Below are 25,792 nucleotides of genomic sequence, written 5' to 3'. Positions count from 1 at the left end.
CTGCAATTAGATTGTAGACTCTGAAGGCTGTCACCATTTTAAATATCTTTGTATTTAAGAACCTAGCATTGTACTTTAAAAAAAAAATAATTATTTTTGGCTGTGCTGCAAAAGCGGGGGCTTCTCTCTAGCTGTAGTGTGTGGGCCTCTCATTGTGGTGACTTCTCTTGTTGCAGAGCACGGGCCCTAGGGTGCCCGGGCATCCGTAGTTGTGGTGCACAGGCTTAGGAGCCCCAAGGCATGAGATCTTCCTGGACCAGCCATAGAAGCTGTGTCCCCTGATTTTTTTTTTATTAATTTATTTTGGCTTTCTCTAGCTGTGGTAAGTGGGGGCTACTCTTCATTTCAGCTCACGGGCTTCTCATTACAGCGGCTTTTCTTGTGGTGGAGCTAGGCAGAGGGGCTTCATTAATTGCAGCATGTGGGCTCAGTAGTTTTGGTGCATTGGCTTAGCTGTACCATGTCTTCTAGAATCTTCCTAGACCAGGGATTGAACCCATGTTCTCTGCATTAGCAGGGGGATTCTTATCCACTGTACCACCAGGAAAGTCCCTAGCACTGTACTTTATTTATTTTACAAATGTAGTCTTTATTCTTGATTGTGCTGAATCTTCCTTGCTTTCCTATGGGGGTTTCTCTAGTCCCAGCACTGTACTTTAAATAGTGCAGGATACAGGTTGCAAACTTGTAGGTTCTGGGCTACCGATGAACGGCATTCATTTTGATCAATCTGAAGTAGATTGTTTTCATCGACAGTTGCCAACATTTAAAAACCAAGAGATTCATGTGCAATGCACATGTGTTGCTGCTAAGTCACTTCAGTCGTGTCCGACTCTGTGCGACCCCATAGACGGCAGCCCACCAGGCTCCCCTGTCCCTGGGATTCTCCGGGCAAGAACACTGGAGTGGGTTGTCAGTACCTTCTCTTAAAAAATTTGAAGATCTGGCCATTTCAGGCCACGTTCCCAAAGCTGACCTCTTCAAACAAAACTCAGGCAATTCCGTCTGTGAAAAGTCCACACCTTGCCCACTTGATTTACTTTCATTAATTACCTGGTTCCTGAAGGCATATAAGTTTGCCACTCTTGTCACTCAATGGAACTATTAATATATTGAATAAGTGAATTTGGCCATTAATGCTTGTTTGTTCATTTTCATTTCACGTATGCATTCTATCCTTCTAACTCCACTGTAATAATTCACTTGGTGGACAGAATTCTGTTAACTGTTAACACAAATCACTTCTTTGTGGTCACATGTTTCAATAAGTATTAATACATTATAAAATACAGCCTGGGTCTTAGCCCCAGACCACTGCGAGTTGAGTCTCCCTCTTTTGGTCCCCGGTTGTTGGTGGTTTTAGTCGCTAAGTCGTGTCAGGCTCTTTGTGAGCCCATGGCCTGTAGCCTGCCCGGCTCCTCTGTCCATGGGTTTCTCCAGGCAAGAATACTGGAGTGGGTTGCCATTTCCTTCTCCAGGGGAGTCTTCCCGACCCAGGGATCAAACCTGGGTCTCCTGCATTGCAGGCAGTCTTTACCAACTGAGCTACGAGAGAAGCCCAGCTTTGGTCCCAGGATGCCTAAAATTTCATCCTCATGATTCGCCCCCTGGGTTTAGCCGAGACTTTGTTACTTGTCAGGTAGATTAAAATTATCTCCCGGTAACTCAAACATCCAACATTTTAAAGTAGGTATTAGGACAGAAGTTATCCTTTCTACAGCAAGGAAGAAATTAGAAAGCTCTTTCGGAGGTGGTCGAGTTTCTAGCTGGGACACTAGCAAAGGTGGAGGAGACTGGAATGTAGTTGCTTTCTGAAGTTTATCGAAGGCTTTTTGGGAGGGGATTTTATCCCGAGTCTCAGAGCGACCCTCCCTCAGGGTCTGGCAGCTTAGGGCGGGGCTTCTAGCAGCGCCCCCTCCCCCCCCTCCCCACCCCAGCAGTTGTCATTGGGATCAATTCCTGGACTCTCTCGAGCCAAGCGTTCGGAGTTTCACAGTTCTGGGGGCTCGTCTCACAGTCCCCTGATAACCTCCCTCCGTTGCTGGCGCTCACCTTGTCCCTTCTGTCGCTGGAGTTGCACAGCCCCTCGCCCCACCCCGCCGCGGCGCGATACCCTCTCTGGCGCTCTCAGCATCATTATCCCCCAGGGGACAAGACGGGGACAAATTTGGGGGCTTCCCTGCCCTCGTCCCCTAGCAGGGGAAGAGGACACGTGGCAAGGAGGCCTCGTGAGTTTAGACTCCCGGGGCCCTCGACACGGGGCACTTCTCGAGGGAGCGCCCCTCTCCTCACAGCCGCCGGCGGCCGCGGTCTAGCCGAGCCGCGCGGAGGCGCCCCGGGCTCCCCGCCCCCGACCCGGCGCTCCCGCACTCCCCCTAGCGGCCGCCGCGCGGCCTCGCTCCGTCCCAGGCTCGTCGGCGGCGCAGCTCACGTGACCGCGCTCCGGGCCTGCGGCCGCTGTCGGTTCCCCCAGTCACCGAGCGAGAGGGAAGAAACAAGATGGCGGCTGAAGGCGATCCGGAGTGGGGCCCCAGCAATTCGGATTGAGCCTTCTCCCTCCACCCGCTTCCGCCGGCCGGGCCCCTCCCGCCCGGCCCCGCGGGCCTCCCCACCCGGCCCCGGCGCCCCCCACCGCCACCCCTCCGCCCGCCCCTCCCCCCTCCGCTTTCCCTTCTCCCCCCCGCCTGAGCTCCGACATGAGGGGCCGGCGGGGCAGGCCGCCCAAGCAGCCCGCGGCTCCCGCTGCGGAGCGCTGCGCCCCGGCCCCGCCGCCGCCGCCGCCGCCGCCGCCCACGTCCGGACCCATCGGGGGGCTCCGCTCGCGGCACCGCGGCAGCAGCCGGGGCAGGTGGGCCGCCGCCCAGGCTGAGGTGGCGCCCAAGACGCGGCTGAGCTCGCCCAGGGGGGGCAGCAGTAGCCGGAGGAAGCCGCCGCCGCCGCCGCCGCCGCCGCCGGCCCCCCCCAGCACCAGCGCCCCGGGCCGGGGGGGGCGAGGAGGCGGGGGCGGCAGGACAGGGGGCGGGGGCGGCGGCGGCCACCTGGCCCGGACCACCCCGGCCCGGAGGGCCGTCAACAAAGTGGTGTACGATGACCACGAGAGCGAAGAGGAGGAGGAGGAGGAGGACATGGTCTCGGAGGAGGAGGAGGAGGAGGAGGAGGACGGCGACGCCGAGGAGACCCAGGATTCCGAGGACGACGAGGAGGATGAGATGGAGGAGGACGACGATGACTCCGACTATCCGGAGGAGATGGAAGACGACGACGACGACGACGCCAGTTACTGCACGGAAAGCAGCTTCAGGAGCCATAGCACCTATAGCAGCACTCCAGGTACCCACCCAGCCCGGTTGCTGCAGACTTCTTCCCCACCTCCTCCCCCTCCCTCCCCCCTGGCTCACTCCCTCTCTGGTCTCCCCCCACCCCCACCTCCCCCCCACCCCCCAAACGGAGGGGAAATGCGACGGCCCATCAAGTGGCAAAAAACTAGATTTACTAGAGGAAAGAGGCGCATTGTTCAAAATGGAGATTGCATTGTTGCAGTTCGCAGGCCACACGCTCGCTCTCTCACTCGCTCGCTCTCTTCCCTCAACCCCCTCTTTTTCCTCTTAAAAATGTGTGCCAGTGCAGTGTCTCCACGGGCATAGTTGAAACTTTGGCACACGCATATCCATTGCATTCATTTTTCTCCCCTTGTTTTGGTTTGGTTTTTTGGAATGAAAGAAGCTTCTTGTTTTTGCAAACCTCTTTGCATTTCTAATGTGGTTTCTTTTAGATTTCTCGTCTCTAATCGGTTCCTAAAAAAGGGAATGGAGGATTCAGACAGATTGTGCCATACAAACACACGCACACACACACAACATGCTTCTCTTCACACCCCGAACTGTGTGGTTTTAAAAGTGTCTTGAGGAAATGGATCAGTTGGGTTAGTAGGGGAGCCTTATCTGGTCCTGTGTGTGTGTGTGTGTTTATTCTTGAGTGCTGATGGGCTCGTGCAACAGTTGCTAGTGAATGGCTGATTAAAAAGCAAAGAAGAAAAACCAAAGAATACCAAAACAAATTTGCTGTTTTATCTGATTCCAGTATCATTTTGGTAAAATGCAAAATAAGAGACCGCAGGAACTTGAGTCTTAACTAATTTGATCCCTTTGCCTGAGAAATGCCGTTTCCTGTCACCTGTTGCAGACACGTATGGTTGATCCTGCAGACGTAATTGCTGAAGATGAACTTTTGGACCAACTTCCAAGTCACACAACAGAAGTATAGGGAAACCTAATGCAAAATGACTTTTTCTTTTCATTCTATTTCTGAGGGTAATAAGTCCTCCTTGATCTACAATGAACTTCTCCATGGTGACTCCTCTTTTCTCAGAGAGCTTCTCGAGGCTGGTGCGGAGATACATTTTGTTTATTTAAAAAACATACACACACAATGGCTGCTGTGTATTAAATTCATAGTTGCAGTTTACTAAATGGTGGAAAAAAATCATAATTTACAGCAGTAACCTACAAGATCTTTTCCTTTGTATTTTTTTTAATCTGAACTAAATTAGAATCCAGTTTTCAGAGCATTTCCGAATTAAAGTTCATGAAGGAATAGAGTCTTAACAGTGATTAAGGTGTGTCACTTGTTTTTAAAAGAGACTGGACCAGCCCTCAAATAAAAATCAACAAAGAAGACAAAAAAAAAAAAAAAGGGACTGGAATAGGAGAAGTGGTTAAATGTAAATGTGCCTTTTTTTCTTTTTTTAATAAATGCTTAAATACTCATTGGAGGAGTATGAGCATTAAGTCAGATGTAAGCCCATTTAGCTTGTCCTCCCAGCAAAGGAAAAAGGTAATTTCTTTTGCCTGACAGTAATATCTGCCTGTCTTTGGGGTGGAGTGAAGGAGAGCTGGCAGGAGAATGAAGAGAATGAATCAAATGTCAAGTGTGTATGTCTTGTATGTGGAAAGGACTACACACCATCCTTGCCAACTTAATTTTAGTGCATCTTTTATAGTAATGATTTCTACCTTACGAAATCACATGTGGTCTTTTCGACCAGGAGCCCAGAACTGAAAGACTTGTGGAGAGGAAATTATACTATTGGAGGAAGTTTTCTCAGATTAAGCAGAGCTAAGGCGTTTGGCAGGGTGGTTCAGCTAACTTTAACTCCTCTTTGAAGGCTTAGCAAGTAATATTTAGGGTTGAGAGCGGTGTATATGCTGTTAAATTACAATTTTGTGGTTAGGCTTCCTTTTTTAAAAAGATCCTTATATCTTTATGTACTTCCATGATAGTTTGTTTTTTCCGATGACATTCATAGTCTACCTTGTGTATGCTTGTCACCTTTCACCTTTATGTGAAATTAAGGGTTATATATCCTTATACTAATCTTACAGCCCCTGTAGTTCCTAGTGTAGTGCCTTGAGCACACTACAGGTGCTCATCAAAGAGTGGTTGGACAAATGCTTGTTAGTAGGTGAGAACTTGTAATAGATGAAGTTGTGCTGATTCTCCAGTGGCTACCATAATTCCTAAATATTTTGGATGTGGGAAACTAAAAATTGGCCTAATTAGATTTTGATAGTTTGACCAGTTTATAGTAGCAGAGAGAGTGTGTTTTGAGCTGCTGTTTCATATTGCTTGCCAGGCATTTTCCTTTCTTTATTAGATGTGGTGGTAACTTGTTATATGTTTTACTTTTGAAACATTATTTCTCAAGATTATGGTGAAAGAGATGATACATTTTACATCCTAAACTTTTAGAATATGTCCACTTGCCTGGAATAACAATTCATGATAGTGAGTTGTTTAGGCTAAGCCCTTGTTTCATTTGTTTTATTGGGTGTACTTCTGGGTAAATGTGTATATGTGTGTATATGCTTTGGAAGGAAAAATGTTCTGGAACTGGTTTAAGATATCCCAGAAGTTCGTAAATAAATACATTTGGTGGATTTGAGTCCACCTATGTTGTCAAGATTGAAAAGAGGAATATACTTTGCTGGTAATTTAGAATAAGTTAATTAAGTCTTGTGAACTAGAATGTTGGCTTAAGTACTAAATAAGAATGAGAAGTTATACTTAGTATACTTATATACTTAGTATAAGAAATTACTCATTCATCTGTTCGTATATTGAGTACTTCGTAGGTAATATACCTGTTGATGCAAGGACATTGGTTGATGTTACCAGATTTTTCTAAAACCATAGATTTAAAAAAGTTTTCAGTGGAGGTGAAATGTTTTCTTCTTAATGAAGAAAAAATTTAAATGGGTATGTAAGGTCCTCACATGACAGATGTTACTGTAGGGGTGGCAACTTGTTAATAAAAATTTGAAATCATCTAGTTTTGCTTAAGTTCAAAACATTTGGTTGCATAAGGCTTTTAGTATTTTCATTGTTGAAAGTTAGAATTATTTCAGACAGTAGTTTTTATGACATACTTTTGAAGTACGTTGAGAAGAATTGTATAGAAAATGTTTTGCATAGGCATTTGGTAAAATTCTGACAGCACCTTGTAATCAAGTGTTTGCTAATTCAAAAAAGTTAAGTCAGACTTTAAAACAGAGCCGTTCTTGCATTTAACTTGTGCGGGATTTATGAGAATACTTAGCTGTTATTTTGAAATTTGGAACTTCTGGTGACTTCAGAAAATAGAATCCCTGGTGTTGTCCTGGGAGAATTAGTGATTGATGTCCTCTAAGATTGTGACAGTTGAGAGGGGTGGCACAGGTGCCATGAATGCACTGCGGACTTATCTGAAGAAGAATTTGTTACTCGTTTGACAATATATGTTCCCACCAGTTTCAAGCAGATATCTTTTCAGAGTATGCTTGGGATTCTTATTGCTACAAGTGAGATAGATACAAAGTACTGTGGAGAGTTAAAGGAGGGCGGGCTCATAAGCTATATGGGGGAGCTGGTATGGATGTCTGCTTCCTGGATGGGCATGTGGCTAGTGAGGATGGGGATGTGGCCAGCGTGGATGGGCGTGTGGTTAGTGAGGATGGACAGAGGCAGGGAGGGAGTAGCATAAACCAGGGCACTGACTTTCAAGTGTGAGCAGTCTTAAGTAACCTCCTTTAGCAAGAGCCTGAGTATATGAATAAGAAACTGCTGAGCGATAGGTAGAGAACCAGGCTACAGCATTTTTCCTCTCTCCCTCATCTGTTGGGTCAGGATTGGGCTAGATCAGTGGTCCTCAGTCATTTTTCACTTCAGGACCACCCAAGGGATGTGCTATATTCCTATCAGCACTATGCAAGGAGCATGAAACAAAAGCACATTAAATCACAGATACTATTAATTCGCCGATTTAGCCAGCTCTTCCCCCCTACAAATTGAGAAAATCAATGGAGAGGTGACATCTGAAGCCCTTTTCTTTTCTCTCCAGTCTATTTCAGATCTATTTCACTTGTGGGTACTGGGGATCAGTCAGAAGATCTGGAAACAAGTGGATATGATTTCAGTGGGACGTCAGGAAATTTAGCATTGCTTCCGTTCTGCAGGGTGGATTGAAAGAGGTCAGATAACTGGTGGGGATGTGGATGGGTTTTATAGCCCTGGATGGAAACATCAGTCCCGGAGGTACTTCAGAATTCTCCAAGCCTGGACAGCATCAGAAGTGTAGACAGAGGACTTCATCAGATAGGCCTCTGTAAGAATGGCAGTGTTTTCAATAGCAGCAGGTATTCAGGATTATAAGAGAAATTAATGAGATCTGTTTTCAGGTATCAGTACTTGAAGAGGTTAAACATGAGAATTAAAAGAAAGAAAATGAGGGCCCCAGAGAGTTATTACAAAGTTGGACGACGTGATCTGTGAGTGATAGAGAGATATGTCCAAGGTATGCAGTGATAGATGGTCTTGTGTACCACCCAGGCCCGGTACCCGGCTGGGGTATGAGTGGAAGTGGAGCTGGGTGTTGAAATGTGGGTGTGCAACAGGACTGGGGATACTGAGGCCAGGAGCTCTGGTTTCTTCCCTCAGGTCCATCTTCCTCTTCAGGACACGGTGTCCTCCCTGTGACTGGAGATTCTTGGAGTAGGGATGTGGGGGGTGAGAAGGTGGTGGGGGTGATGGGAGACCAGTAGTCTGGGTAACAAACACAGGAGCAGATCCTAGCAGATGCTGTCTTTGCACTGGGTAGATCCCTCTTTCCCTGCTCCTTAGCATGCTCTGAGGATCTCTTCCTAGAAGTCCTCCCAGAGTACTGATGATCACCTTGATCTCTCTCCTCTTTGAATGCCTGCTTGTGGCACTTAGAGCCTCATCTTCATAATTTCGTACTAGCTTAGCACTGACGCTTATTATTCTTTTTTTTTTTCATGCTTTCAGTCCTTTAAAATGATAACCCTCAGGAGGTAGAACATTTCTTAAAAAGAAAAACTTACAGAATGCACTTGAAAAGATTGAAAGTAAAACCATACAGATGGAATTAAAGTGGATATAGCTAAATATAATGTTTTAATTATTTTATCTACTGGTATATGCCAAATTATTTTATGTATTTTTCTAGATACTAAGTTACATTACTCAAATATTTTTTGATTGCTGAATGATTTTTGAAAATAGAGCTAACATTTATTGGACTTCTGAATTGCTGAATGATTTTCAAGTAATATTGAATAAAAGTTGGATTTAAAAATACAAAAATATTTTTAAAGTTTCACTTTAATTTTTATTTTTAAAATTTTTATTTTATTCATTTGGCTGCCATGAGTCTTAGCTGCAGCATACAGACTTCTGTAGTTTTGGTACACAGGCTTAGTTAATCCAAGGCAAGTGGGATCTTGGCCCCTTGATCAGGGATTGAACCTGTCTCTCCTGCATTGCAAGGCAGACTCTTAACCACTGGACCACCAGGGAAATCTCTAAAAGTTGCATTTTTAAAATAGCAGTTTTATTGAAATATAGAATACATAGCATAAAATTCACCCTTTAAAAAAAAGAAAAAGGTATTATCCAGTGGTTTTTAATGTATTCACAGAGTTGTGAATGTATCACCCCTACCTAATTCCAGAATATTTTTATCACCCCAACAAGAAACAGTGACAGTCACAGCAGTCACTCCTTGTTCTCTCCCTCCCCTGCTCCATCTCCTGGCAACCACTACTTTCATTTTCTGTTGATTTGTCTCTCATGGAAATTTCTTATGAAAAAAAATCATACAATATATAACTTCTTTCGTTTAGATTAATGGTTTCAAGGTGCATGGATCTTGGAGCATGTAACAGTACTATATTTAAATAGTATCCCTTTATATGGATATACCATTTTTTCTTCATCCATTCATCACTCCATGGACATCTGAATTGTTTCCACTTTTTGGCTATAGTGAGTAACACTGCTGCTGATGTTCATGTATAGGTTTTTGTCTGGACAAGATGTGTTCATTTCTCTTGGGTACATCCTAGGAATGTTATATATAGCTGGATTAATTACAAATACTTTTTTAAAATACAAATACAATTTAAATAGAATCACTTTAACCAGACTTACTTTTTTTGTTTGGAATAGTTTTGAAACAGTTATCTTAGGATGAATGAGAGCTAGTTTGTAAGTCTTCCAAAATATCTATGATTTTTGGATTGCTTTTGGTCAGCTTGGAGAATTTATTCCAGGTTTGTCAGAGAAGGAGGAGTGTAAGTGGAGTCATATTTTCACACAGTCAGTGTGAGCAACATGTGGCAGGCTTTGGAGGCACTCACTCATGTAAATAAACTCACTACGAAGTCTTAGGCTATCATGATACACGAGAATCTCAGAATTCTAGGTGCATCTTTCATGAATGTCAAGGATCTAGAGAGGTAGCATGTAGCATGGAGATTACCAGTCCTCATGGATGAACAAATGAATGAATGAATGAATGAATCTGGGCTCTGTGATGATGGGCATTTTGCTCAGGTCTTTGTACCTCACTTTCTCTTTTGTAAAATATCATAGTACTGAATTCAATGTGTTGTGAGAGCCAAATGGGTTAATGTGTGTGAAACTAGAACAGTGCCTGGTACTGGGTAAAGATTCAATAAATAGTAACTATTCTTGTCTGTTGATTTGTTCTTGAATTATAAGCTGAGATTCTGTAAAAATATAGAAACCTTACTTACAATGTAGCAAGGTAGTATTTTATTCTGTCAGAAAACTGTCAGTTGACTCACATGGTAGAAAAATATTTTGAAGACCACATTTAAGTAAAAGTTCACATTAAACTAGAGCTTTATTCCCGCCCCCCCCCAAAGGGTTATTAAGTGTTTAACTTCTCCATTCAGAACATTTAGTTTACCTAACATCTAATTTATTTTAGAACTATAATAAAAAATACATTGACTTCTGTTATTTACCGTTAAAGTAGAAAAAGTGCTCTTGATAATTTCAGCTCTCTGGTAGTTCCTTCTCCAAGACATCTTCCTCTGCCTTTTCCTTAAACCCCAGTTTTCCAGGTTTTCAAGCCAGCCCCTGGCCCTCTCACTATGTACCTCCTTCCCCTGAGATCTCATCTGTTCTCAAGTTGTTTTTAAAAATTGCAGTGAAAAATTGAAAAATAGTGCAGTTTTACTCCTTTGGGAAAATACACATAATATAAAGCTAAAAATGAAAATTATCTATAATCCCAGCAACCAAAGATACCCATTGGACACGTGTGTGTGTGTATGTGTGTGTGTGTGAGTGTGTGTGTTTAATTCCATTTACTGCAACATGTTCTTAGTAATATTTTTTAGAAGTTATAACTAAGATGAAATAAACTGATTGTTTTCCCTTGATATACAGCAAACTTTCCCCATATCTTGGTTTCTTTTTTTCTTTTTAGCCATGCCACACAGTTTGTGGGATCACAGTTCCCTGACTAGGGAGTGGACCTGGTCCCGGCAGTGAAGACTAACCTACTGCACTGCCAGGGAATTTCCTGAAACTTCTTTTTGCTGCTTTCACTGTTGATTCTGTTTCTTGGTTCCTACCGCCCCCTTGGTTTACTTGTCTGTTTCAGCACAATCTCTAGTTGCTTCCTAGGAATGGGTGCATGAGAAATAAACTTGTTTTTTTTTTAAAATCATGATGTATCTGAAAATGCCCTTTTCAGTCCTAATACTTGGTAGAGAATTTGGCAGGGGGTAGGGTTCTAAATTTAAAAAAGCACTTTCACTGAAAGGTTTGCTTTGGTGTGCTCCAGCATCGCGGATTGCTGTTGTGAGGTGAAGGGCCGTCCTGATTACCTCATGTCTGACCTGTTTTTATCCCTCCAAAATCACTGTGGACGGTGACTGGAGCCACAAAATTAAGAGACGCTCGCTCCTTGGAAGAAAAGTTATGACAAATGTAGACAGTGTATTAAAAAGCAGAGACATCACTTTGCCGACAAATTTCTGTATAGTCAAAACTATGATTTTTTCAGTAGTTTATGTACGGATATAAGAGTTGGACCATAAAGAAGGCTGAGCACTGAAGAATTAATGCTTTTGAATTGTGGTGCTGGAGAAGACTCTTGAGAGTCCCTTGGACAGCAAGGAGATCAAACCAGTCAATCCTAAAGGAAATTGGCCGTGAATACTCATTGGAAGTACTGATGCTGGAGCTGAAGCTCCAATACTTTGGCCACCTGAAGCTGACTCATTTGAAAAGACCCTGATGCTGGGAAAGATTGAAGGCAGGAGGAGAAGGGGGCGACAGGATGAGATGGTTGGATGGCATCACCAATTCAATAGACATGAGTTTGAGCAAACTCCAGGAGATAGTGAAGGACAGGGAAGCCTGGCGTGCTGCAGTCTGTGGGGTTGCAAAGAGTCAGACAAAACTTAGTGACCGAACAGCAGCAAAGCTTTTAGGCTCTTTTCATGGTCCCCAGTGCTCTGGAGTTTTAAAGGGACTGCATATCCCTTGATGTGGCTCTTTTTCACTCATTCTGCCCGGGTACTTGGTGGGCCCTTTTAATATGCAGACTCATACTCTTTAGTTCTGAGAAAATGTCTTTATTATTTGCTAATTTCCCCCCAAATTTGATCTGTTCTTTTGTTGAACTTCTCTTTAGTTAGATGTTAGGCATTTTAGACTGTTCATGTGAAATTTCTTATCTTTTTCCATTCTTTTTATCTGTTTGTCAATTTGGTCTGCTTTCTGGGAGTTTCTCTTCCGAGCTTTCTATTAAATCCGTTTTTATTTCAGCTGTCAGATATTTAATTTCTAAAAACTGTTTTCTGTGTTCCTTTTCATCCTGTTTGTTGACACAGTATCTTATGTTTCTCATTATTGATAATTTTAAAAAAATACTGAAGTGCAACTTCAGTTCAGTTCAGTCGCTCAGTCGTGTCCGACTCTTTGCGACCCCATGAATCACAGCACGCCAGGCCTCCATGTCCATCACCATCTTCCGGAGTTCACTGAGACTCACATTCATCGAGTCTGTGATGCCATCCAGCCATCTCATCCTCTGTCGTCCCCTTCTCCTCCTGCCCCCAATCCCTCCCAGCATCAGAGTCTTTTCCAATGAGTCAACTCTTCGCATGAGGTGGCCAAAGTACTGGAGCTTCAGCTTTAGCATCATTCCTTCCTAAGAAACTCCAGGGTTGATCTCCTTCAGAATGGACTGGTTGGATCTCCTTGCAGTCCAAGGGACTCTCAGGAGTCTTCTCCAACACCACAGTTCAAAAGCATCAATTCTTCAGTGCTCAGCCTTCTTCACAGCCCAGCTCTCACATCCATACATGACCACTGGAAAAACCATAGCCTTGACTAGACGGACCTTAGTCGGCAAAGTAATGTCTCTGCTTCTGAATATACTATCTAGGTTGGTCATAACTTTTCTTCCAAGGATATATGGTAAAATTCACCCTTTTTAGTGTACAGTTTTGACTCGTTAAAGTTTTAGCAAATACATACAGTCATGTAACCACCACTACCATGAAATACAGAGCAGTTCCATCACCCCACCTCAACTGTGCTCCAATAGGCAACTCCTCTCCCTCACCCCAGGCCGCCACTGATCTATTTTCTGTCCCTGTAGTTTTGCCTTTCCCTGAATATCATATAAATGGGATTACAACCTATGTAGCTTTCTGAGTCTGTCTTCTTTTACCTAGTATAATGCATTTGAGATTTATCCAAGATACGGCTTCTGTCTTGGTCATTCCTTTTTGTTGCCAACTAGGTATTTCATTATATGAATATACCACAGTTGGTTTATCCATTCACCCATTTAAGAACCTCTGAGTTGTTTTTAGGTTTTGGAGATTATAAATAAAACTGCTCTAAACATGTACTTACAGGTTTTTGTGTGAACGTAAGTTTTCCTTTTTCACGGGTAAAGAGGAGTGGAATCACAGGATTGTATGCTGAGCGTATTTTAACTTCCTAAGAAACCGCCAAACTGTTTTCTTTTTTAAAAAATAATTTTTATTTATTTATTTTTGGCAGTGCTGGGCCTTCGTTACTGCTCTAGCTTTTCCTTCAGTCGCGGCGAGCGGGCGCTACTCTTGTTTTGGAGCACAGGCTCTAGTTTGGACTTCAGTAGTTGTGGCACTCGGGCTCAGGAGTTGCCACTCTTGAACTCTAGAGCACAGGCTCAGTAAGTTGTGGTGTGCGGACCTAGCTGCCCTGTGGCACGTGGGGTCCTCCCAGGTCAGGAATTGAACCCGTGTCCCCAGCATTGGCAGGCAGACTCTTGATCACTTAGCCACCAGGGAAGCCCCAAACTTTTCTAGTTAAGCATTTCCAGTTAAACATTTTGCATCCTCACCAGCACTGGATGAGGGTTCTGCTGCTGCTGCTACTAAGTCGCTTCAGTCGTGTCCGACTGTGTGACCCCATAGACGGCAGCCCACTAGGCTCCTCTGTCCCTGGGATTCTCCAGGCAAGCATACTGGAGTGGGTTGCCATTTCCTTCTCCAGTGCATGAAACTGAAAAGTGAAAGTGAAGTCACTCAGTCCTGTCCGACTCTTAGCGACCCCATGGACTGCAGCCTACCAGGCTCTTCCCTCCATGGGATTTTCCAGGCAAGAGGACTGGAGGGATGAGGGTTCTAGCCATTCTATATAGTGGTATGTTTCAGGGCTTCCCTGGTGGCTCAGACGGTAAAGAATCCGCCTGCAATGCGGGAGACCTGTGTTCAATCCCTTGGTTGTGAAGATCCGCTGGAGGAGGGCGTGGCAACCCACTTCAGTATTCTTTCCTGGGAAATCCCCATGGACAGAGGAGCCTGATGGGCTACAGTCCATGGGGTCACAGAGAGTTATATTTCATTATGGTTTTAATTTGCATTTCCCTAATAGTAATGCTGAGCATCTTTTCATGTGCTTCTTTGCTGTGAAGAAAATCATTGGTGAAGTATCTGCTGGAATATTTTGCCGTTTTTCACCGAGTGTTTTCTTGTTACTAAATTTCTAAAGTTCAGCTAACATAATAATTATTTATGCTATATAGTTTCCCGAAGCTCTGTTCCTTTTTCAGAGCATTTTCTTCCTGGATGCAACATCCTCACTTACCTAAGGACATTTATTATAGTTTTTTGTGTGTGTTGGGTGGAGGTCAACTGCACCTCGTGACTTGTAGGATATTAGTTTCCCAACCAGGGATCGAACCTGGGCCCGTGGCAGTGAAAGTACCAAGTCTTAAGCCTTGGACCACCAGGGAATTCTCTAGTATAGGATTTTTTTTTTTCCACGTTGTTTCTTTTGTTTCATCAGACTCCATTCTTATATTTTAGTTTTTTTCTCTTTGACATTGGAGGCTTCTTTTCAAATGCCTCTTGACCCTCAGCTGTTCATATTTAGGAGTGAAGCAGTGGGTACACACTTTGTGGGTGGCCATGGTTTGACAGTTGGTGGGTTTCACTGTAAAGTAATTGGGCGGTGGGATCCCAGATATCAATGTTTTTGTTTTTGTGTATTTGTTTTCTCTTTCACACTTCTGTTTTTCTCATATGAATCTGTTTGGGTTTTTGGGTTTTTTTTTCCCCTCCTTTTTTTGCCTGTGCCACGAAGCATGTGTGATCCTAGTTTCCTGAACAGGGATCGAACCTGTGCCCCCTGCATTAGAAGCGACAAGTTTTAACGACTGGATTGCAAGGGAAGTCCTCTATTTGGTTTCTTAAGGGAAGCTTTCCTCCATCTTTTACCGGGACCTGGAAGTAGGGGTTCGAGGGTGAGTGACAAGAACCCTGGGAAGCTGGATGAGGTCAGGTGGCTAGAGTTCACGCTTAGAGTAGGCATACTTCACTAAATTTCCCTGTTAAAAACCTGAGTGATCTTTTTTTCTAAATTGTGGTGTAATTGATAAAAGGGCTTCCTAGGTGGTACATTGGTAAAGAATCTGCCTGCCAATGCAGGAGATGCAGGTTGGGTCCCTAGGTCGGGAAGATCCCCTGGAATAGGAAGTGGCAACCCACTCCAATTGCCTGAAACATTCCATGGACAGAGGAGCCTGGGGGACTGAGCATACACATGCCCATAATTGATACGTAACTTAATTTTAGTTGCAGGTATACAACATAATGATTTGGTATTTCTGTATATTGCCAAATGAGCGCCACAGTAAGTCTAGTTAATATCTGTCAACATACCAATACATAGTTACAAAACATGTTTTTCTCTTGTGATGAGAAATTTTAAGATCTGCTCTGTTGGCAGCTTTTAAATATACAATACAGCTTTCTTAAGCATAGTTGCCATGTTGTACCATACATGTCTGTGACTTATTTATAACTGCAAGCTTGTGTCTTTTGACTCATCTTCACCCATTTTCCCCACCCACTATGCCCTGCCTCTGGTAACCATCAGTCTGTTCTCTGTATCCATGAGCTTATTTGTTGGCTTTTTATTTTCCACATATAAGTGAGATCATACAGTATTTGTCTTTTTCTGTCTGTCTTATTTCATTTAGCATAATGTCCTCAGGGTCTATCCATGTTGTCACAAACGGCAGGATTTCCTTCTTTTTTATGCCTGAATAATATTCCATATTGTATGTGTGTACGCCACATTTTCTGTATCCATTCATCCATCAATGGACATAAAAGCTATTTCATGTCTTGATTATAAATAAAACTGCTGTAAACATTTACTTATAACTAATGAATGATGTTGCAGTGGACATGGAGGTTGTAGATATCTTTTTGAGACAGTGATTTCTTTTTCTTTGGATGTATACTCAGAAGTGGAATTGCTGGATCATATGGTAATTCTACTTTTAATTTTTTGAGGAACTTTGATACTGTTTTCCAAGTTATATTCCCACCAGCAGTGGACAAGGGTTTCCTTTTTTCCACATCCTTACCAACACTTGTTGTTTCTTACCTTTTTGGTAATAGCCATAGCAGCAGGTGTGAGGTGATGTCTCACTGTGGTTCTTTTCTCTTTGTTCTGGCATATTTTTATCTTTTGTACTTCTTCGTTGTCAGTTTACCAAGTGTTGAGAGGAAAAGGATATTGGTTCATGTTACATATTAATCATGTGTAAAGCGAAGTCACATTAAGTATTTCTCTACAAAACAGTTTAAAAATAACTTAACCTAATACTTACTCAGAGTGCGAGGTACTGTGTTAAAAACCCTCATGAGATCTGATGATGGATAAATACAAAATATAAAATAACATAGGGCAGGCCATGGTAAATGCTGTAAGAAAAACAAATTAGGGAGAGAAGTCACATTCTATTTGGGAGGTCAGAAATGGGGTCAAGAGCAAGGTTAAATTTGAGATATGTCCTGAAAGTTGGGTAGGATTTCTCCAGGTGGAGATGGAACAGGAAGAGAAAAAGGGAGCTGAAATGTAACAGATGAGCGGAACGTGCATATTCAGACAGGACCGCAGAGAAGTGGAGTTTATATTTTGGTCCAACTTCAATAAATGCCAGTTTGAGGAAATTGTACGTAGTAGACAGTGGGGAGTCATTGAATGTTTTAAAGCTGGAATGTGTCATGGTAAAGCTGAGGTTCTGTCCCAAGGCTTTACCAAATAGTTAAGCTGTCCTGTACAGTCATTCCTTAGTATCTGTGGGTGGTCAGCTCTAGGACTGACCCCTCACCATGATACTGAAGTCTGCTGGTGCCCAAGACTCCAGTCCTCCGATGCCAAACTCCTGGATATGGAGGGTTGACTGCTGTGATTACTCGTAGTGACTAAACCTTTAGACTAATCTTAGTTCACATTCTTGATTTTTTTTTTTTAAGGCTTTCCTATGTATTCCTGATGCATTATAAATATTATATAACAGGCATGCGTGCTCAGTCACTCAGTCATGTCCGATTCTTTGCAATCCCATGGACTGTAGCCCACCAGGCTCCTCTGATCATGGAATTTTCCAGGCAGAAGTACCTGAGTGGGTTGCCATTTCCTACTCCAAGGGATTTTTCCGACCCAGGGATCGATCCCGCATCTCCTGCATTATTCAGGCAGGTTCTTTACCACTAAGCCACCTGGGAAGCCTGATTTATATATAACATATATAGATACTCTAGAATAAAAAACGCATTTTCACTGGCAGTGTGTGAAAGTGTCTATTTCACCAGCACTGGTTATTTATAAACCAGCTTTGCATTCAGTGGGTTAAAAGCTCTCATTTGAATTTGCATTTTTTTTTTTTTTTTAGATTACTCATAAAATCTAATACCTTCGTGGCCTCTGACACCCACATCTCTGAAGTCATGGTTTCCTTCCTGTGTTTTAACTCATGGATGAGTGAGTCCTTCTTGAACCCCTCTTGAAAGTCCTATAGGCACATCTAATTCCACATGTTCCAAATAGAGTTCATGTTTAATGACTGCTCCCGACCTCCCATTTCCTTCTCAGTTAATAATGGCACTGCCCGCTGAATTGCCCAAGTCAGAAGTGAGGAAGTGACAGATTCCTCCCTATGCCTCACCCTGCATGTGCAGGCTTGTCACCAGGTCCTGTTCAGTTTACTTCTTACGTCTCTTTTAAATATCTTTCAGTTCTCTTGTCCATCCATGCTGATGGTAACCTGAATCAGGCCTTCTTTATCCTATACTTGGTCTCTGAAGGAACCAGCCTGCCTGCCTGGTCTCCTTTTTTCCATTCATCTCTGGTTTCCATCTTCCATGTACATACTGCTCTGCTCTGAGACAAAGCTGACCATGTTATGCCCTTTCTTAAAAATCTTCTGTGGGAAGATGAGTATGTGTGTAAGTGTATGTGGATAGTTCTGACTTGACTTTTGCTTCCTCTGCCGGCCTCATGTTCTGTTGCTTCGTTGAATTGTTCATTTATTTGAGAAATACCTGTTGGGAACCTGCTGTGTTCCAAGCACTCTGTGAGATAAAGCCTCGAACAGAGCCGATGTGGCCCCTGCCCTGAGTCCACAGGGGAAAGTAGCCAGTGTATCAGTGAGAGAAGCGCTTCCGGATGGGGCGAGTAACAGTGACTTCGTGGTGTGTGTGTGTGGGGGCCGTCACAAAAAGCCTCCTCAAAGAGGTGACAGTTAGGTTCAGAATTGAAGCAGCTGGGGGAGGGGAAGGGAACGAGGACTCTAGGCCGTAAGATGATCATTGCATGAAATGGACTGGAGGGGAAACCGTGAAGGATCAGAGTGATGTGATCAGATGTGCGTTTTTTTTCCCCCTTTGGCTATAGGCTAGAGGATGAATTGGAGTGGGGTAAGAATTAATGAAGGAAATTAGGCAGTTGAAATAAACCAGGTGATAGATTTTGTACCTTGGAGAGAAATATTAAAAAAATACTGGGTTGGCCAAAAAGTTCATTTGGTTTTTTCATAACATCGTACAGAAAGACCCAAACGAACTTTTTGGCCAACCCAGTAATTTAGGACTTAGAATGACACATCTTAGTGATAGACGGGATAAATGGGGTATGGTCAAAGTTGACTTGACTTCTAAATCTCCCTTGGTTTTTTGTTCACAACTTACTTCTCTTCACCTTAAATTTGACTGTCAAGTAGTACTGAATTTCTTTATAAAAGTTCCCCTCACACTGTGCTTCTGTGCTGTGCTCAGTTGCTCAGTTATGTCTGACTCTTTGTGACCTCGTGGACTGTAGCCCGCCAGGCTCCTCAGTCTGTGGAATTTTCCAGGCAAGAACATTACTGGAGTGGGTTGCCATTTCCTACTCCAGGGGATCTTCCTGACCCAGGAACTGAACCCACGTCTCTTGCGTCTCCCGCATTAGCAGGCCGACTCTTCACCATTGCACCACCCGGGAAGCCCTCCCCTCACACGCCTTCCCGTTACTCACTGCTGTGATGGTTCACTTCTAGTCAGCCACCCATATCCTGCAGCTTGCCTCCTCTGGGCACCATTCTCTGGTCCTTGGGCGGGACTAAGTTCTTTTATCTCTCCCCTACTCCCCCAGGACTGTATGCATTTATATGATGTTCACTTTCCAAATATTTGAGGATTTTCAAAGGCATCTTTCTTTCTGTTACTTATTTCTAACTTAATGTCATTGTGTTGATATGACTTCAGTTTTGCAAAGCACTTTTAAAGGTTCGCTTTGTGCCCCCAGGTGGTGTTTGTCTAGGCGAATGTTCCAGGTGTACTTAGAAGGTGTATTCTGCTGCTGGTTGGTAGCGTGTTCCTGAAGAGTCAGGTTAGGTTGGTTGCAGTGTAAAGGTCTTCTGTATCCTTGCTAGTTTTCCACCAGCCTGTTCTGTTGATTACCAAGAGAGGAATGTTGAAGTCTACAATTACTGTCCCAGATTTGCCTATTTCTCCCCGGAATTCTATTAAGTTTTCACGTATTAATAGTTTGAGGTTCTGTTATTAAGTCCATAAACATTTAGGGAGGATTATTCAATCCCTTCATCATTATATCTTTTTTTTTTTTTAAGTATTTATTTATTTGGCTACACGAGGTCTTAGTTGCAGCATGACAACTCTTAGTTGGGACATGTGGGATCCAGTTCCCTGACAGGGATTGAACTCAGGCCCCCTGCGCTAGGAGCACAGAGCTTAGCCACTGGACCACCAGGGAAGTCCCCATCATTTTATCTATTTGTTAAGACATTCTGCTGAAATGGACTGTAATTATGTGGCTCTCTCCTTAGTTAGAACCTGCCTTAGAGCAGGGAGATTCTCATTCATCTCTCTCCTCTTAGCGCCTCCTCTCTCTCTAGTATGCAGTAGGCAGCACCAGTAATAGTTGAACTGAGCGTTTAAAAACAACAACAACAACCACCTAGATTCTTTTCACTCTTAGTTTTGCCCTGTCCAGTATGGCAGCCACTAGCCATGTGGGGCTATTTAAATTAAGTGAAATAAGACTTCAGTTCTTCATTGGCACTGGCTACATCTCCCGTGCCTAGGAGCCATGTGTGATGTAGAGCATTTGGGTCATTTCTTATCATCACAGAAAGTTCCCTTGGGCTGAGTGGTTTGTTGTAGCCAGTCTGCTTCTGCCAGACTGTGGGAATTTATCCCTTTTCCTCTGGCTTTGTATTTGCTCCGAATCCTGCGTGGCCTGGGTTAGCCCCCGCACTCTGGCTGTGGTTCTTCTCTGTTAAGCCTGTCAGCAAAGCGTTATTTGTCGATGTGACGGTGTTGAATTTCTGGAGTGAGATTTGGACTCATCTTTGGGAAGATGGCATCATTTGTTGTTCTCTGTGGTAGGGAAAGAGGAGAGGTAGTCAGTTAACCTTTAGTTTTAAAAAAATCTATCATGGTCTGGAGAAAATTAAGTGAAGTCATAGATGTAAGACAGAAGGGAAAAAAGAATTAAAACTCTTTTAAGAGACTTTTAGATGAGACATGTAGTTTGACGACTAAGAGAATTCCGTATTATAAAAGCCTGAAAGTTGCTTTGTGAACTGAGTACTGAGAGGTCATCTCAGTTGTCCGCTGCTGCTGCTGCTGCTAAGTCGCTACAGTCGTGTCCGACTCTGTGCGAGCCCGTAGACGGCAGCCCACCAGGCTCCCCAGTCCCTGGGTTTCTCCAGGCAAGAACACTGGAGTGGGTTGCCATTTCCTTCTCCAATGCATGAAAGTGAAAAGTGAAAGTGAGGTTGCTCAGTCATGTCTAACTCTTAGCGACCCCATGGACTACAGCCCAACCGGCTCCTCCGTCCATGGGATTTTCCAAGGCAAGAGTACTGGAGTGGGGTGCCATTGCCTTCAGTTGTCTGAATTCTGTATAAAACCTCTTTCTCAGGAGTCTCTGGACAAATGACTTAACTATTTTAATAGTTTTCAAGGAAGAGACATCACTTTTGGGGTGGGATTCTTTTGTTATTAAAGTGACGTTAAATTGCAGTTACGGAGCCTCAGCGCATTTGCCAAGAAACCTGATGCTTAGCCTCTTCTCTCCTCATGGATGTGTTCTAGAGTTCATTCACTTGGGAGACTGCCTGGCCGAGTGATTCATGCTGAATGACTGTTCAGTAGGTGCACTTTCTACATTCTACTGTCACGGCTTCCTCCTTGATTTCAGTATGCTAACATTGCCTCCTTTGAGGTCTGTTTATAGTATATCCTATTTATGGAACTTAAAAAGCATTTCAGAAACGCACGCATTAATCTGTGAGGAATTTCTCATCTTGTCCTTTTTCCTTCTAATGCTTGCATAGCTATATCAAGACTTGTCTGAGGAAATAGTCTAGCATTTAAAATAGCTAATAAAATGTTAAACTTTCCTCTCAGTGCCGTTTTCCCTGTTCTTCTAGACATCAGAATTCTTTCACACACTCCTTGAAGTCTTAATCAATTACCCTTTTCTCCAACTTAAGACCGTAATCTGCTTTCAAAGTATTATTCAAATAATAAAAAAATTTAAAAATGATTTTACTGTAATTTCAGATACATATTTGAACTTTTTAGTTTGAATTAATCTGGGTGAAATACCTCAGATTTCTGAATCTCTGTTAACTTGGAAGATTGCCTTTATCCAGATACATTGTTGTCCTTAATTATAAATAACTTGAGTTATAAATCCTCCCTGCGTTTCAGGAGAAACCTAACCATGGGAGATTGTGTATGGCAGGGATCACAAACTTGAACGCTGCAGAGTCCAAGTGAATTAAAGATATGAAGTGGCCTTTTTTTTTCTTTTACTAATAGTTCACAATTGCAGTTGGCGGTAAAGTTTGTCTTGAAAAGCTAGCCCTATTGGAATCTTCTTTGCTTTTACAGACAGTGCTGTTCTAAATGTGCTAGAGATGTATCTTTCGTCACCCAGACTGGTGTTTCTATAAGGTAGATTCCTAAGATAAGACTGTTGGGTTGTATTTAAAAAGCTGAGCCAGGTTATGCTCTCATTATCTATTTGTTTTTAGACCTTCCCCAATCTGTGTTTGTGTGGCTTTTAAATGGATTTTTTCTGGAACTTACCGAAGTTTACTCAGATCTTTAGCGGGTGTTCTTGGATATAGACTAGGCCCAACGTCCTTTCCTCATCAATTTATTGGTTAAATATTCTTGTAATACGAGAGCCTGAGGTTTAGCCCCTGAAGTATGTCTCTGACGGTTATCTGACCAAGTGGGAATGGAATTCTTTATTGCTCCTTAGCTTGAACTTGACCTTCTAGAAGCCATTCCTCTGTGACTAGATGATCCTAATGGGCACGGGATTGGCAAACTTTCTCTTAGAAAGTGCTGGATAGTAAATACTGTGGTCTTTGTGGGCTAGACTGGCTCTGCTGTAACTACTGAACTCTGCCATTGTAGCATGATAACAACTGGAGACCACAGGTAAAGATGAGCATGGCTGTGTTTGAATGAAACTTTATAAAAACAGCCTTTGGCTGGCCAGTTTGCCAACCCCTTTCTGAGCTCTTGACGTTCATTCATCTGTAATTTGGATAACTAGGTTAGGAAAAGAGCTTTGAATTTTTAAAATACCACTGGAAAGTCTAGTAAGAACTTCAGTTTTTAATTTTTACTTTTTCTCTTTATCAGGAAAGAACTACAGAAAACTTAGAAAACTCAGAAGATAGCATTAGTAGTTTGGTCACTCCTCACATAACCAGCATTGTGTGGATGTGTGTGTATTTATATGAGGAATACTTATTTGTGCATAGAAATGTACCTTTAAAAAAAAAAAACAAACTAGATAATGCCTAATTGGTTTTGTAAATCTTTTCCCTTATACCATGAGATCTTAGTATGTCTTTAAATAATTTGTCTACGAAAATGTCTGCTCTCATGGAGTCATGGATTTTAAAGGTGAGTTTTATATTTAGCCACCTCTTCTCTTTTCTGATAGTTTCTAATAGCTTATTTGTTGGGTTGGATTTTCTAGGAATAAAGTTGCATCATTTTCAAATGTGAATCATGTGCATACATCTGCTATTCTTACGTTTATTTCTCCTTTTTTTTTCTTTTCAAATTTTGTTACCAACCATCTCCAAAGCGATGTTAAATAGTTGGAATGAGAAGCATCTTCGTGTTCTTTCTAAATTCCAAGAGACTGATGCTAACATTTCACTGTTAATTGTTACGCTAGCTATTGGCTTTTTTTGTTTTCTGCTGTCCTAGTAAGCATACAGGGATATTTCATTTTGGTTTTGAATTTAAGTGCATTGTTATGTAATGTGCTTGCATTTTCTTCTGGTCTGTGGCTTGTGTTTCTTTCTTTTAACTGTCTAATCCACGAGCACATTTTTCTCTCCATTAATTCAAGTCTCTGATCTCTTTCATCACTGTTTTTTGTTTGTTTGTTTGTTTTGTTTTAAGCATACTGGTCCTGTTGATATTATTACGTTGTACCTATCTTTCATGATTTTTGGTGCTATTATATCTGGTACTTTTAAATTTGAACTTAGGGACTTCCCTGGTGGTTCAGTAGTTAGGACTCTGTGCGTCCAGTGCAGAGGGCAGGATTTGATCCCTGATTGGAAAACTAAGATGCCACATGCCTCATGGTATGACCAGAAGAAAAAGAATTTGAATTTCCAGTTATTAATTGTTACAGTAAGAATATAATTAATTTTTGTGTACTGATCTTTGTGACCTTGTGAAACTCAACTGCTAGTCTGGTAGATTTTTGGGGGCGGGTGGCAGTTTTCTTGGGATTTTTTACATAGGTAATCATGTTGTCTGGCAAATAGAGATGGTTTTATGTCTTCCTTTTCCAAGCTGAATTTTCTGTTTTGTTTTTTTTTTTTATTGAAGTGTAATTGATTTACAATATTGTGTTAGTTTCAGGTGTGTAGCAAAGTGGTTCGGTTTTATATATATCTATTTCTTTTCTTTTTTATTCTTTTCCACTGTAGTTTATTACAAGATATTGAATGCAGTTCCCTCTGCTATACAGTAAATCCATGTTTATTTTACGTATGATGGTGTGTATCTGCTAATCCCATGCTCCCATTCATCTCTGCCCCCTTTCCCCTTTGCTCAGCATAAGTTTGTTTTGTATGTATGTTAGTCTGTTTCTGTGTGGGAAACAAGTTGATTTGTACTATTTTTTAAGATTCCACATATAAGTGGTGTTGTAGAATACTTGTCTTTCTCTGTCTGACTTACTTCACTTAGTCTGATAAATCTCTAGGTTCGTCTGTGTTGCTTCAGATGGCATTGTTTCTTTTCTTTTTTTTTTAATGGCTGAGTAAGAATACTCTGTTGTGTATATATACCACATCTTTATCCATTCATCTCTTGGTGGCCGTTTAAGTCGCTTAAGTCTTGGCTATTATAAAAATTGGCTTCTATTTAACTTCTTATGTCAGAGTATGACTAAATGTTTAGAAAATGAAATCATTTGAGATTTGTTTTATGACTCAGAATATTGTCTGTTTAGGTGACTGTTCCATATGTACAAGGAAGGAAGATTCTGCTGCTGTTGGATAGAGTGTTCCTTAAATGTCAGTTAGGTCGAGTGTGTTGATACTGTTGTTAAAGTCTTCTATATCCTTGTGGGTTTTCCATCTACTTGTTCTGTTGATTACTAAGAGAGGAGTGTTGAAATTTACAGCCATTGTCACAGATTTGTTCTCTGTCACCTTGCGGTTTTGTACGTTTATACTTCATGTATTTTGTGGTTCTGTTATTAGATTTATAAACATTTATGGTTGTTTGCCTTCTTGATTATCTGACCTCTTTATCATTATGAAATGACCTTCTTTACTCCGGTAATAGTCTTCGCTTAAAATCTCCTGTTTGATATTAATATAACAAATTCAGCTTCACTCTTTTTGAATAGAGTGTTAGCACGGTATGTCTTTTTCCACCTGTGTACTTTTAAGTCTACTATGTCATATTTTGTTTGTTTTTTAATCCAGTCTTATGACAGTGAATTTAGATTATTTACATTAAATATATTTATTTTTTTCTTTTTCGGCTGCACTGCAAGGCTTGTGGGATGTTAGTTCCCCAACCAGGGATTGAACACTGGCCCTCGGCAGTGAAAGGGCTGTAGTCCTAACCACTGGACCGTGGCCCGCCAGGGAATTCCCGTCTTTTTTCTTTCTCATGTGGTTCCTCTGTTTCCTCTCTTTCCTGCCTGCTTTTTTTGCATTAGTTGGATATTGCCCTATTTTAATTTATTAGCTGTTTGGTTGTATCTGTGCTACTTTTTTAGTGGTTCCTCTGGGAGTTGCAAAGTACTTACCTACTTAGTTTTTTCATTCCTTTAGGTAAAACTTTTAAGTGTCACAGCCGTAAAGGCTCACTTATCCTAGTCCCCTCCCCAATGCTGTCGCATGTATGTCTATAGTAGTCCCTCTTTATTTATGGGGGACTGGTTCCCAGGACCCCTGCAGATAAGCAGAATTTCCAGATGTCAAGTCCCTTGACAAAGTGGCGCACAGTACAGTCGGCCTTCCGTACCAAACCCTATTTACAGTGAAAGCCCCACTAGACTTTGCGACAGTTTATCGCTCTCAACCGTCATACGCATTTTAAAGCGCTTAAGAGTT

The 25,792-nt window shown here is 42.3% G+C and overlaps 1 protein-coding gene across 21 annotated transcripts in view; it reads left to right on the top strand.

The window, feature by feature from the left end:
• The first annotated feature begins 2,471 nt into the window (after positions 1–2,471).
• Positions 2,472–25,792, top strand: part of BPTF (bromodomain PHD finger transcription factor) — a 136,681-nt gene continuing 113,360 nt past the window's right edge. For all 21 annotated transcript variants that reach the window (XM_027974331.3, XM_042256199.2, XM_042256198.2 and 18 more), the window contains exon 1: positions 2,472–3,330. In XM_027974331.3, coding sequence (XP_027830132.2) covers positions 2,697–3,330 — 634 coding nt within the window. In that variant the 5' untranslated portion in view covers positions 2,472–2,696. The remainder of the gene's footprint in view (positions 3,331–25,792) is intronic.

Source organism: Ovis aries, chromosome 11 (genome assembly GCF_016772045.2).
Source record: "Ovis aries strain OAR_USU_Benz2616 breed Rambouillet chromosome 11, ARS-UI_Ramb_v3.0, whole genome shotgun sequence".
In the NCBI taxonomy this organism is placed as follows: domain Eukaryota; kingdom Metazoa; phylum Chordata; class Mammalia; order Artiodactyla; family Bovidae; genus Ovis; species Ovis aries.
The sequence above is the reverse complement of the archived record's forward strand: the minus strand, read 5'-3'. Positions and strand labels throughout refer to the sequence as shown.